Raw genomic sequence first — 14,871 nt, forward strand, 5'->3', positions numbered from 1 at the left:
GTTTGATAAAGATATATCACAATTTCCTTGCCTTTGGGCATAATGCCTCTACTTAGAATAGCAAGGAATCTATGTTTATTCTTAACCATTAACCTGCTCTGCCATCTTCAATGATCCATAAATTTAAACCCCGATCTCTGCATTCCTGCAGCCCCTTTATTTTATGTTGCTCTTTCTCATTTTTCCCAGTAAAATCTATTACATTACACTTCCTTGCTTTAAAATTCAACTGCCACATATTAACTATTCCACCAGCTTGTCTACATCAAACACTATTCTCCTCAAAGTCTGCAATATTTCCACTTTTTATGCCACTTGCAAATGTTGAAATTGTACTCTGCACATTTAAGTCTAATTGATTAATTTATCCCAAACAAAATTGATGTTTTCAGTGCCAATCTTTCAGGAATCCTACTGTGTGCTTACGTCAAGTCTGAAAAACAACTGTTCATCTCTTTTTTGTCACTGAACCGACATTGTACCTATGCTACACTGCCCTCCTACCTCCTTCTCTTCGACAACATCCAACTTGATTAGCAAAGTGATTATGTAATATATTATCAAATGTATTCTAGAAATTCATAATATACTACATTAAATGCATTACCATCATCAAACAAACCTGCTCTGCTGCCAAATCAAGCAATTGAACAAGTTAGTTAAACTCAATCAGAGATAGTCAGATAGGGCGGAGTAAAGGTTTTCTAAAGAAGGGCCCTGACCCGAAACATCAACTTTCCTGCTCCTTTGATACTGTCTGCTGTGTTCTTCCAGCTCCACAATGTGTTACCTTAGTTAAACTCTATTTTCTTTTAACCAAACTGCTATCACGGCTCTCTTGTCAGCTATATCTCTCTTGTCTTGGCTGCTTGTTTCATGTTTATAAGTGAAAGCAACTGTGTGGATTCAATTCCCACTCCATCTGAGACTACATTAAGGTCTCAATATCTCCCCTCACCTGAGACATGGAGATCCTCGGCATTTATCATCACCAATTCTCCCTCTCCTTCTGTCTCAGTCTGTCTGTCTATAATGTGAGCGTAGCTTTATGGTCTGCTAGAACTATGGTGACTTTCCTTTCTCCAACTCACTTGGGAAAGTCCACTGACAAATAGTCTCCGGCTTGCACATAAAGTTAAACATTTAATCAAGTTACTCGAAGTGCCCAGTTTTCCTCATGCTAACAGAAAATACTGACCAAGTATTTGCACTTCATAATAAACAGCTATTTATTCCAAAGAAATCAATTTTAACCACAGCAAACAGACTATGAATTATCAACATATAACTCTGATGTCTGAAACTCTAACCCCTATCTTAAAGCCTTACACATGTATATAGACTACAAAAACAAACATGTCTGTTCTGGGTAGAGGGAAAAGTTACTGGGAAGTGCACTTCAGGTGCATCAGTTCACAAGATTCAAGAAGACATCCTTTCTGCTTCCCATGTCCTTTTGATCACTGAGCTTTTTAATTTTTCCAAGTATTTTTTTCAAATCTTTACTGCAGATACAGGACAATTGGCACAGTCATTGTTCAGCCTTTCAAACACTGGTTACATGTAATAGCAACTTGCAGGGAAAGGATAGCTAGCTTATGTTCCAAGTTTTGGTTACTTCACTGCAGAAAGAAAGAGAGAGGGAAAGACCCTTTCTCTGTTGCAGTCTGGAGGTTTCTGCTCCAGTATTGTTCACTCCCTCCATTCATCTGCTCAGAAGCCAGAGAGTTGTCTTACTGGAGGGTCCTGACCTCCATAACTGGTCCTGATGCACAAATCAATCAGCAATGCCTCTCTGGGCAAAGCTTGTTCTGTACACACCCACAGTGCTGTGATTTCTTGCAAAAATTACCATTTGCGTGTGAACTCCTGATGAGTTCCACTAGCTTGTTTTTAAATTGTAGTAAGTTTTTTCTGTAGTCTTTGTCCGAAAGCAGTCCTTTGCCCCCTTTCGGTCCAAAATCCAAAATAAAGGAAAATATAAAGACATGAAGTGGAAACTTATAGGAGTCTCTTTGCTATGGTCTGTGATGAGAAATCTGGGAAAATCAATAGAAATCCAATGCCTATCTCAGTGTTGGGAACAAGTGGCTGCAAGTTCCAGTCATTGAGTTGAGTCGGCAATGGTGTGGTGCCAAATGATAGGGATTATTGCATGTTAACAATCTCATTACCTCAATGATATACAGTTCCTTATCCTACCACCTGCTGCAAGGAAACGAGACGTCAACAATTTCTGATACAAAAGTTAGAACATGTACCTGATGAATCCAACTTGCTGCTTGCTCCTCTGGGTTACCATCTTGGACACCCAGCATGTCAGGGCATGCTCCAGTGCATCGGCTACACACTCTGCTCATTTATGGATGCCAGCAGCAGCCACTCAGAGCCCTCACAGCACCTGTCCTCAGGATGCTTCTGCATTTTAAACTTTCATATCAGAATGAACCAGCAACTAACACTGAAATATTGCAGTAAGGACTCTGTGAGCACACACAGTCACCCCGATCATAGACTAACCAGGATACATCTCAAAGCTGCTTGCTTGCTCTCACTCAGCGCCTACCTGAATGTACACCGTATCCCTGCCTTGCCTTGCCATGCTGTGACATGCCATGCCATGCTATGGCTTTTAAAGCATTGGCATTTCAGCCTGTTTTCTCCCAGTGCTGCCATATTGACTTGCTATTTAGTACAACACAGAGCCATGCTGATTGGCATGCTTGTCGATACCAGTTAGTCCAGGGGGTGAACATTTTGCTTTTTGGCTCAGCACCCCGGTCAGTCTCACACTTACAGCATGTGCCAGCTGCCTTCACAGCAAACGCACTTCATGATTTCTTTCAAACAGATGGCCATGTCTGGTAGTGTGTCAATGGCAGGGATTTGGGGTGGGAGGAAGGTTGGTGGGAGAGCGGCTAGTCCTCTGCTAAATCAAGGGATCTGCTGTTGGTCAAGGGATCTCAGTATTGTCAAGGGCTTTGGGTATTGATGGTCAGAAGATATGTATAACTACAGTGCAGGGAGTGCCCTATGATCACTTCACTAGGGCCATCACAAGCAGTCAGGGGAATTGCATCCCATCCATCAGGGAGCTGTCAGCACAGTGGTCAGGGATCTGCTTAGCCCTTTCCTGGGGCCGTCCATCATTGTCCATCAGAGCATGGATAGCAGACCTGGGGTTGGAATGCTGAGTGTTGGAGAGGGGGAGAATGGGAACGGGGGCGGGGGGGAAGGCGAGTTGTGGAAGGCGTACTCTGTGACAGTTGGGAATATTCAAGAATTGGAGTGAAATGCAAGAGAATCTTGAAGTAAGCACAAGGATGGTGCTGGAGGAAAATCAAGCAAAAAGAGTGTAAGCAGTGTAGAATGGGTGGGCATGGAAGATGATGGGAAAGGGGTTCGTTAGTAGCGATTACTACCATGGCCCCCATTGGGTTTGGGTGAGCATGCCAAGACCATGGTGGGCATCTTTAAAGTGTATGTCAGAGCTCAGGGGGCAAGAAGGAAAGTTGGCGGCAGAACTCTAAGTGGTGGGTTTCTACATATGCAAGGGAATTGATGGAAATGGGCTGACTGGGTACAGCAAGAGAGGGGTACATGGAGACTCTGGGGTGGAAAGGGTGGTGGGTTACCTAGCGATCAGGCTGAATCCTATGCCTAGAGTATCCACTGGGAGCAGCAAGGAGAAAGTGCGTGGACCGGTAATCTGGGTTAGTGTCAGTTTGATGGACAAAAGCGTGCAGTTCTGCTGATGGGGGGAGGATAGTGAAGGGGCAAAACTAGCAATCACGTCTTTGCAAAATGTAGCAAGGCTTAATTTGCAAACATATTACTGTGAGTGTGAAATGCATGAAGTGTGACAAGTTTTGTGGGTTCAATTGCTGGTCACAGGTGATGCCCACTATGTCATCAGCTCTTGCAAATTGCACATAGAAATCTCAATGAAATAGAAATTGTCACATTAACTTTAAAAGCGCTGCAGCCCTCTGAAATCTCTATGCTTCGTGAATGTTGACCTTACACACCTCCCCAGTTCTAATTGCTGTGCCATAGACAACCATATTTTCAGCTGTCTAGGCTAAATAATAGTTACACTTCAAAAGAATTCATTGGCTGTTTAAGATTCACTGATGCCAAAAGAAAAGTGCATTATAAATGCAAATCTTTCTTTTTGTAGCCTAACCTCTCCACATTTTCATTTTCAGAACACTCCTTAAAATGACCTTGGTTGACCAGGCTGTTTTTGGGCACCTGTCCTAATGATTTATTCATGTGAATCAGTGTCAAATTTTGTTTAAAATCACTCCTGTGAAGTGACTTGGAGTATTTATTGTGTTAAAAGTGCTATCAGTATCAAAGTATTCGCAAAGCAATGTGTCCTGATGCATTAAGGAAAGAATTTCTGTAGCAGACAAGTTTTATACAGTATAAACAAATTCTAACAAATACTTGTTAGCCATAATGTTTCTTTTTTTAAAAAAAATGGAAGATGCTGGTAATATGAAAAGAACCATGAACTGGAAATCCACAACAGCTTTATTAGCATCTCAAAAGAAAGGTTAATGTTTCAGATATCTTTCATCATAAGAACAGAAAACTGGAAGATAAGCACAGTGGATTTACCGCTGTTAAGAAGAGGAGGGAGTCAGAGCAAAACTCAGAAAAGTTGGATGGATGCAGTCAAATAATACTAATCCATTGTCCTCACTTTCCACTTCACTGGTCTCAGAATGATGGTGGATTTCTTTCTTCATTCAGATTGTCACATTGGTCTTTGCAGCATTTACTATTTTTGCCTCAGTCTTCCACTTTCAGTCCAGAATCTGCCTCTATTTTATGTGTTTGCTTTTTGTGGGTCAAACATCTATTTACTAGTTTGTACTTCATACACATTTAGATTAATGTGCACACTTTGACACAATAAAAACGATTAAAAACCAATAGAAAAGTTGCCCATTTTACAGGATAGTTCTTGGTAGTGGGGGGGCAGAAGAGGTTGTGGGATGATGGTGTAGTTAGCGTGACTAGAATTATGAGGAGAAACTTGGGAAGTTGGAGCTTTATCATTGGAGATGAAAAGGCAAAAGACCTGACCGTTTTTTTGAAGTGATCAAACATTATGATAGCATATAATAGAACTAGAAAAGAAAGGAATTACAAATAATGCTTAGAAATTGGAATTTCTGCCACCAAGCAATGTTTAAAGAGACATTATAAATTTGAAAATGAGGATTGCAAAAAGAGTCATGCAGGAGATCAGAATTAGACTAAATGCTTTCAATGAAGTAAAAACATTAGCACAGAATTTTACTTTTACCCTTTCACAAGATGTGAATGCCCAGATAAGCATTTGTTGCCCATACTTAAATATCCTTGAAAATTCAGCAATAAGTTGCTGCCTTGAATTGCCGCTTAACATGTGTTGCTGGTCCACCTACAGTACAGAGAAGAAAGGAGCTCCAGGATTCTGATCCAGTGGCAGCGAAAAGAAAAATGTGATATATTTCCAATCAGGATGGTGTGTACCTTGGAGAGTAACTTGTAAGTGTGGTGTTCCCTTCAATTCGCTTTCTTTGACTTTCTAGGTGGTGTTCATGCTCTAGAAAATGTTGTCAAAGGAGACCTGGCAAGTTACTGCAGTGGATCTTATAGACAATAAAGACTGCTGTCACTATGCATCAGCAGTGGAGGGCATGAATGTTGGTATTTTTTAAGGAGTGTCAGTCAGACAGGTTGGTTTGTTCTGGATTATATTGATCGTCTTGAGTAATCTTGGGGCTACAGTTATCCAGGCAAATGAATAATATACAATTACACTCCTGACCTGTACCTTGTAGACAAAGGACAAGTTTTGGGGATTCAGGAGGTTAATTACTTGTTATGGAAATCGCAACATCTGACCCACTCTTAGAGTACATGTATTTATATGTTTAGTTTCTGATCATTGGTTACCCTCAGGATGTTGACACTGAGGAATTTAATAAAGATAACGTCCTTAAAGGCAAAGGCAAAAGTTTGATTCTGTCATGCCATTGATGGTCATTTCATGCACAGATTATCAGCCCAAGTTACATGTGGACACAACTTCAAGAGTCAGAAATGGTGCTCAATATTTGCAATCTTCAGTAAACTTAAGCCTTTATGACAGAGAAAAAAAGCCAGTAATGAAGCAATTAAAGATGGTGGGGCCTAAGACACTAACCTGAAGAATTTTTGCCATGATGTCCTGGGGGTGTGACGATTGATCGCCAATGAGCATAGCCAACTATATTTGTGTTCAATATGACTTCTACCAGTAGGGAATTTTCTCCCTGATACCTCATTACTTCAATTTTGCTAGGGCTCCTTGAGGTGATATTTAGTCAAATGCTGTTTTGATGTCAAGGGCAGTCACTCTCAAATCTTCTTGGGGTTTCAGTTGTTTTTCTTCCATGATTGGACAAAAGCTATAATGAGGTCAGGAAGTGAGTGGCCCTGGCAGAACACAAACTGAGCTCTATCATTGCTGCTTCGCAGCATTGTTGACATCACCTTCCATTACTTTGTTTGCGATTGAAAGTAGACTGATGTGGCAGTAATTGGCCAGGTTGGACCTCTGCTGATTTTGCCCTGTGGCCAAGACATACTTGGGAATTTTTCCAAATTATCGAGCATATATCAGTGTTTCCGTTGTATTGGAATAATTTGACTGTGCTCTGGTAGATCTGAAGCATGTATCTTTAGTATTATTGCTGGAATATTGACAGGCATATAGCCTTTGCAGTATCCAGTACCTCTTGACATCAAACTGTGGAATGAATCAAATTGGTTGAAGATTGGCTTCTGTGCTGTTGGGAGCCTCTGGGGGAGGCTAAGATGGATAACACACTCGGCACTTATGGTTAAAGATGGTTGAAAACTTTTCTATCTTGACCTTTCCTCTGATATGCTGGGGTCCCCATTATTGAATAAAAACTGACAGAACTGTGGATGCTCTAAATCAGGAACAAAAACAGAAGTTGCTGGAAAAGCTCATCAGGTCTAGCAGCATCAGTGAAGAAAAATCAGAATTAACATTTCGGGTGCAGTGACCCTTCCTCAGAATTCCTTGGGTCACCGGACTCGAAATGTTAACTCTGATTTTTCTTCACAGATGCTGCCAGACCTGCTGAGTTTTTCCAGCAACTTCTGTTTCTTTCCCCCATTATTGAGGCTAGCTTTGGTTGTGGAGCCGCTTTCTCTGATAAGTTGTTTAATTATCCACTACCATTCACATCTGGATGTAGCTGGACTGCAAAGCTTTGATTGTGGGATCACTTAGCTTTGTCTATTGCCTGAGAATCTGTTTTCAATACTGATTTGCTTTCAAGTTATCTCCAACCTCAGTAAAATCTTAATTGCTTGCTGTTTTCAGTCGATGATGCGTTTTGATTGTGGGATCACTTAGATCTGTTTATTGCCTGAGAATCTGTTTTCAATACTGATTTGCATTCAAGTTACCTCCAACCTTAATAAAATCTTAATTGTTTGCTGTTTTCAGTTGATGAAGACTTATACCCAAAATATTAACCTATCTATTCATTTTACAGACATTAAATAGGCCTTCTGAGCATGTTCAGGCACTCCTATTTTTAAATTAATTAAATTTCTGAGAGATTGGTTAAAAAGTCTATTTCACTATTTTTTTAAAAATCTATAGATCATTTGCAGTCTCTTTATTCCATGGTCTCCTTTCGACACAGCACTTTGAGGTTCCCAATGCACCAACATAATGTAATGCACAACACAAAAACATTGGCCTTGCCTGTGATTTTCATTATGTTTTGTACATCAAGTGGGATTTGGCTGGCTTGTTATGAAATGTTGGAACACAGGATGTGCCACACAGTATTTTAGGACATACTGCTGTTCAAACAGCACTGTGGTCTGTTTAAACTTGGAAGAGCAAAATGACCATCTCCCAAATCATCGATAAGAATGATTTTCAGAAGGTTGATTTGGGATGTTTATTTTCTACAACATATTTATTCCATAAGTGGTTGGAGTGGATAAACGTGTACATGATAATCTTTCCCCTCAAGTTGCATTGTGTCTCACAATCCTCAACAGCCTGGAGAACATGTTACACTCACCTTTACCACCTTCATTGAAACATTCATGGAGATGTGTGAATAATTAACACATCTGAGAAACAGGATGTCAAAGTTACAACAGCAAGGGAGGAACAGTCTTGGTTGGTTTGAAATGGAATGCTGGAACAAAATACATGCCAGTGTCATGACCCAAGTGATTTCACTGTCCAATGTTTTATTGTTCCCGCATATTCTGTTCGCGGCTGTACCAAACAAATTTTACTTACTTGGGGACACGTCCCATGGGGATTCTCTAACTAAGGAGGCCAGCGGAACTTGCAGATAAACAACAACTGAATTTCTCACGCCAGAAGTTTTGCTGGTCTTTCAATGGACCACTTTAAATTCAACAAATTAGGCGATCTGTCATATCCACAGTAAAGTTATATGAAATTAACTAATTGACTTCACAACTAATCCTGGAATACTCATTCTAAATACTGTTAATGGCATACTGATCCACATTAAGCAAGTTTTATTCTGCAGTCTCATAGTAAATAAATAACCACAACAATGACAAATTTATGACTGAAATGATGCAGAATGCACCGGCATTAGAAAAACATGAGCTCCAAAGCTCCTACCAATAACGCTTCATACTTAAATTTATGTCATTCCTAAGGACCATCAATACAGCCAAACCTTTAACATATCAATTTGTTTGCAAAACATTGCCTTTCTATTAGGTTTCCTTCAAAACCTAGACTAAATTAAGATAAATTGGAATGATTTTGAACAAATATAGCCAGAAACATCAACGCTAAGAAAAAGGTAATTAATCATACTTAGATGATTACAATTAAGTTACCTTTGCTTCTTACAGAAAATGGCAAATCTGTTAGTGATAGGCATGACAAATTTTGTTTTATTCAAAATATTGCCCAGATGATGCCCCAATGTGAGACCGAACCTTTGTCACAAAAATCCATGAGGAAGCAAGGAGAATTTGAAAGATGGTTCCATTTTTGGCTCACACCTCAATGTCGTGATTGACCAGGAGAAGGTCTACGTGGGCCTGAGCCTGGAGTCCCAGATCTTGGCTGCCCTGGTATATGTGAGACTTGTCTTGGATTCGGTGGTTTCGTTACCACCATTCTTGGAGGTGGTGGTGCTAGTGTCATTTCTTTTCCATGTTTTCCATTAGCTCTTGTTGCTTCATTGGGTTGCTTTCCAATTACTATTTGATCTTTGTAAAAGAAAATGATAAAAATGATCTCAATTAACAATTGCTTGTCCTTTCTTTAAATGTTTTATAATTAATCCTTATAAAAATATGATCATTTTAAAAAGTTTTATTAAATATATGCAATCACTCATCCACAATATTACAGCTGTTTGTGCCCAAGCACAGTGGAGTGGATGGAAAAATAGTCAAGGTTGTTGTTGGATCAATGAGTTTATAGTGAGTATTAATAGACAGTCAATTCCTCAGAAATAGAAACAGAGCGGTCAAGGGATGGAATGGATGGGCCAAATGTGATGCATATGAATGAAAATTGAACAGAAATTGGGAAAAAAAATGTCAATTATATGTTTCAGTTTAGGTAGAGATCAGAAATCCAGTCAGGTAAAACATTTGATATTTACGATTGCAAAAACAGAATAGAGAGAAAACAGATTGAACAGTTAAGGTGACGGAGAACAGAAGTGTTCTTAAAATAAGATTTATATGCTTTATTTGTATAGGTTTATAATAAAACTACTTAAGATAACTATGTGATCTTATGACTGCAGCATTTGTCTTTGTATCAGCATTGTAGGCTGCAAACAGGAATAAATAATCACCCCAGAGATCAAACTGTCTGCCCACTGCCCCCTGCCCACCTTTCATCCGACTGCAACTCAAATACTGAATCATGTAAATATTAGCATTGAAACAATAGTGATGGTTGCTCCATGGTGGTAATATAATTTTGACTCTACTATTCCGACAATGGAAGATAGATTGGGTGAGAAAATCCAGTGAGCAAATTATTTTTCCACTATTTTCCAATTACCTCCAGCAGATTACAGCCATCAGACTACAAAATTTCATCCAAACTTCTGCAATAACTTGCGAAACTATTGCAAAAATTACTCTTTAAAAAATTGCTCTTGCAATCAGGAAGGAGTGAGTACAAATTTTAATTTGAATTGTTGCATTCCATTAGTAAATATTTCCTGCAGATCTTTCAAAAATGGTCAGATGTTAAAACTGTGAAACTCATTTCCAATGCAATATTTACTCAATTTTGGCATTTGTAAAAGCTGTATTAAGCTAATATTCAAAGACTGCAGTTGTTTTACCCATAAAATGATCAACCATATTTAATTGTGCAAACATGTGTATAATTACCAAATAAAGATTTAAGTGCCAAAGCCTTCTTGACATATCTATTCTTGTCAAAATTTTAAAATACATACAAAAGTCAACCTCTAAAATAAAGCTCTGACTCCATCCCTTACTTGATTCAGGTTTGTTTACATTTGCATTATTTGGTAAAAGATCTTCCAAATCTTGCAACATAGGATTGACAGTATATTTATTGTTCCTTCTGTTCTTTTGTTCATCACGCAGCTGTTATGAAAGAAAAGGAATTCCATGATATTTTACAATGCCCTATTTTAAAATCTGAGTGCAGCATGTACACAAATGCAAGTCTGTTCAAATGTAACACAAAATATCCGCCTTGTTCCCAATGAACAACATATTGTGCTGGAACTCAGTGCAGAATGTGACATAATACTGTTACTTATTAACTTCAAAGTTTAACTTATAATTTTCAATGTAATGCAAAGATATTTTAGTGAACTCTGATAACAAGTTGTCCTTTCGCATGCAAACAAAGCAGCCAGAGTTTCATTATGGTTTTAACTATATAGTTAGGCTGCAAACAATTGTCAAACGTTATTTCATGAGTGCATCAACACATTAATTTTAGCAATGCTGAAAAACAGTTCAGTTTCTCATCACTTTCTTTTCTTGTAGCTCAAACTTTGTTGAAGACACAAATGGAAGTGGTCCTCTTTCAGGAAGAAGTCTCATTCCTCTTTCTGTTCAGTATAACTCTAATGTGATAACTATTATGGTGAATTGAAAAGATTTTGCATCTATGTTGTAATCTCACCGTCACAGCACACATTCTATGTGGTAACCAACACATTCGATTTGTAGAGTTAAAAAATAATGGTGTGGATTTTACAAGGCAATGGATTACCCAGCTCCTCTCAACATAAAAGTTGGTTGGCATGTTACCAACGAGAAATTCAGCTGTAATGCAGCAATATTATTCAGGCGAAACTTTAATTGATGACTGATTTAATTGAATTGCAACTTCAGTCCACATCAGAGAGGAAGCCCCGACCTGCCTGGCTGCTCTGTAGCCTTGGGGTGGGGGGGAGGCATCTCCAGAAAAAAAGCAGCAGCCTCTTCTGGGATTACAAGCACTTCAAAAAATGAAGAGAATATGTCTCCCAGACATGAAATAATCTGAGTATTTTGATCAGTCTGGGCTTGGAAAACCTTGTGTGAAACGATAGGAGTGGGGAGTTAGGTGAGAAACGTTGGAGGAGGATAGGGGAGTGTGGCATGATCTTGGGGCTGGTGCCCTGCCTCCAGCCTATGCAACCGCAGCCTGATCAATCAAAGCTGCTGATTTGGTTTACTTCCTTCTGCATTCCCCAAGAGGCCAAGAAAATCATAGCAGAGGAAGTATGAAGCTCTTAATGAGCTACTTACTAAGCCCATGGCTTGGTGAGCTGCCTCATAGAATACTTGCCCCCAAGTATGAGCTACTGGACAGGGTATGTGGAATGGTGGGAAGGGTTGGCCACCTACTCTATTTTATGATCCCAACTGCCTTCACATCTGCTGGTGGAGATGGGGAGATGCATAAAACTCATCCCAACGTGTTCTTGAAACTCTCTGACAAAACATTGTAAGCGCAAGTCTATTGTTTATTCAAATTAAAACGTGGATCATAGTGTTCTATGTGAAAAAATAGAGAGAAGTCCTATGTCAAAGCTGGCAACAGCTATTCAAAAAATGTCAACGTTTACTTAAGTATCAGTTATGAGTGTGGGTGGTATTATGATACAAATTAGAGCTGTTAAACACCACATACCTTTGGTTGCTAAAACAGAAGCTGTGACTTAAAACTGTTGATTTTCATGCTTGGTGTGCAGAGTGAAAATGTTTGGTGATGAAGGAGTGCCCCAGTATGTAGGCTACCAAGAGAGCAGGCACAGACCTGCATGACTTACCGGTGGCCGTGATTTTATCACTGCATTTCCATTCATAACAGGACTCCCAAATACGAGAAGCCAGCATGAAAGAGCTGTAGGATCCATTACTGAAAGCAAGCTACCCCACTTTCAGATTGTGATTGACTATATCCAATATTATGACAGGCTGTTGACTGATCACCACCACTACATCTTGCAGGATTGTGCCTGCTTTCTTGGTAGTTTCATACTGCCTACATATTGTTTCAGTCTTCCATCAGCAAACTCTTTCACTCAGCACACCAAGTCAAAGGCTGCTCCCTTGGAGACAAAGATGCAACACTGCAAAATGAATATGTGACAGCTAAGCAGAAGCATAACTTGACCTATGACACCACTAGTGCCATTATTGAGCAGACCATTGACATAAGCCAATGATTCTGCCAGCTGAACTGTTTGCTGCTTTCTGTTGCACAGTTCAAAAGTTGTACTAGATTGTGATGATTGCTACTTATGGTAATAGCATTGTCTTGCAATGGAGACAGATAACAAGAGACTTTTCAGAATTAGGTGAGGAAAATTCCAATCATGGTTAATTTGGAGGAGAAGCCAAAGGGCAACAACATCAGATTATGAACAAGGCTCTTTGGAAATTATTAATAGTTAATTGAACTCTCCTCTACCCCAACATCCCAGCATGAACAATCCTGAACACTCTCTCCGTAAGTCTGTTCACAACGTTATACAGCCAGTTCACCTTGTTAGAAAATGTTTCCAAACATTGATCAACATTAATATGCATCTGATCTAAGACTAGAGATCGAAACATCATCTCTTGATTGAAGAATCAAGTCTTCATGTGATGACAATCAACCCACTAATCTTTGGGTCCATGAGTTGGGATGTTCTACAAGGTAGTGTGAACCCACATGCAGCATTTGCCTCCTTGTTTTTCCATCTTTGCTGACACACAGCCATGATATTAAGATGTTGAAAATCAAATCATGACGCTGCTTGATGGGCAGGCTGACGCCATTTTGAATAATCGGCAGCAAACTCTTCTCACTCATCAATATAAACACTGCTGTGATTCAAGGAGAACCACGGAGAGAAAGGCATCAGCCTCCAAACCTGCTTGTTAGAGAACTGGTACAATCCAATTCCCCAGATTTTCAAAATTTCAGGATGCAACATTTACTTTCATTCTTGCATCATAAATCATTCATATGGAAAACTATACATGCTATATTTACTTAGTAGCTGTCAATGCAGGCTGAATATTTCTCAAAGTGAACTTACCATTTGCATCTTCCTTTTGAGCTCCAAGTTAGCAGTTTCATATGTTTTCGAAGTGGCATTGAGATAGTATATGGCTAAACTGTAATTGAGTAGAATTAAAACATAGTCAGATACCTTAATACTTGATAATGTAGAATGCATTCTGTTAAAGATATACATTATATTCATACAAAATGCTGACCCCTTTTCAGATAATTAAGGCAATGACTGTTTAGTCAAATTGAATATTGATTTATATGGTGATAGTAAGCCTGTTCATAGCTAATCTAGCTCCATAAACGTTTCCTTCCAAAGTAAAGGGATTGCAAATGTGCAAGCCAACCATCCTAACTATTAGGGAAGGTTCACATCTGTAGTGATTTCATTTTTTCTCCATTGAGTTTCTGGTTTTGGAAAGAATTCCAATTTAGAAATAGCTGGCAGGAACTGTGTCAATAGGTGCTCATCCCAAGGTCCCATCTTTCCAAAGAGGCTTCAAACTACAGCCTCGGTGCCCAAATTGAATCTCACCGAATCTGGTCCCTTTAGAAAGGGTGAAAATGAATCACAAGCCATAATTTTAGTCTGCATCCAGACAGGTGGATTCCACACAAATTTGAACTTATCAAGCCCTTATCAGTAGAGTGGCTGAACTAGAGAGGTTCTGAGGGCTCCATCACTAAGTCATGTTAGAATGTTCATTGCCCTCCTGATGAATGCCACAGAAATACAAAATCAGAAATTGCTGGAGAAACTCAGCAGGTCTGGCAGCATCTGTGAAGAGAAAACAGAGTAAATATTCACACCAGTGACCCTTCTTCAGAACTTGAAACCGCAGAAATACAGTCAGGGTTAAGGAATCTTGGCTCTCTTTCATTTTCTATTAACCTTAACTTTTGACCGATTTTGTATCAATTTGCATCCTTATCTTCTGAAGTGAATCATTTCATTGTATTTTGAAATAAACAAAGAATCCAACTCCCAGTAGCCAGATTTATAAAATTACAGGCAACATCTTTTTTGGAAGTACAAAATGGACATTCTCCAAATAAACAAAAAGCAAACAACAATTTCATTGTTAGAAAATATTTCTGGATGGTTCATTTTTTTAAGCCATAAAGGCAAGAAACTTAACTCCCCAAATGTTTTGGTAAGTATTTGGTGTTAAGAAATGGGCAGCACAGGCAAGGCCAACGATTATTGCACGTAACTAATTGCTTCTTGAGAGTTTGGTAGTGAGTTTCTTCCTTACACGGCTGCAGTAACATGTTTAATG

At 39.2% G+C, this 14,871-nt stretch overlaps 1 protein-coding gene across 3 annotated transcripts in view; it reads right to left on the reverse strand.

Annotated features, from left to right (window-relative positions):
• Positions 1–8,574: 8,574 nt before the first annotated feature.
• LOC125451034 (transmembrane channel-like protein 2-A) overlaps positions 8,575–14,871 on the reverse strand; it is an 89,273-nt gene continuing 82,976 nt past the window's right edge. For all 3 annotated transcript variants that reach the window (XM_048527705.1, XM_048527704.1, XM_048527703.1), the window contains 3 exons: positions 13,617–13,695; positions 10,560–10,671; positions 8,575–9,300 (listed from right to left, as the gene is read on the reverse strand). In XM_048527705.1, the coding sequence (XP_048383662.1) occupies positions 9,092–9,300; positions 10,560–10,671; positions 13,617–13,695 (400 nt within the window). In that variant the 3' untranslated portion in view covers positions 8,575–9,091. The remainder of the gene's footprint in view (positions 9,301–10,559; positions 10,672–13,616; positions 13,696–14,871) is intronic.

This window comes from Stegostoma tigrinum, chromosome 3, assembly GCF_030684315.1.
Source record: "Stegostoma tigrinum isolate sSteTig4 chromosome 3, sSteTig4.hap1, whole genome shotgun sequence".
NCBI classification, from domain to species: Eukaryota; Metazoa; Chordata; class Chondrichthyes; order Orectolobiformes; family Stegostomatidae; genus Stegostoma; species Stegostoma tigrinum.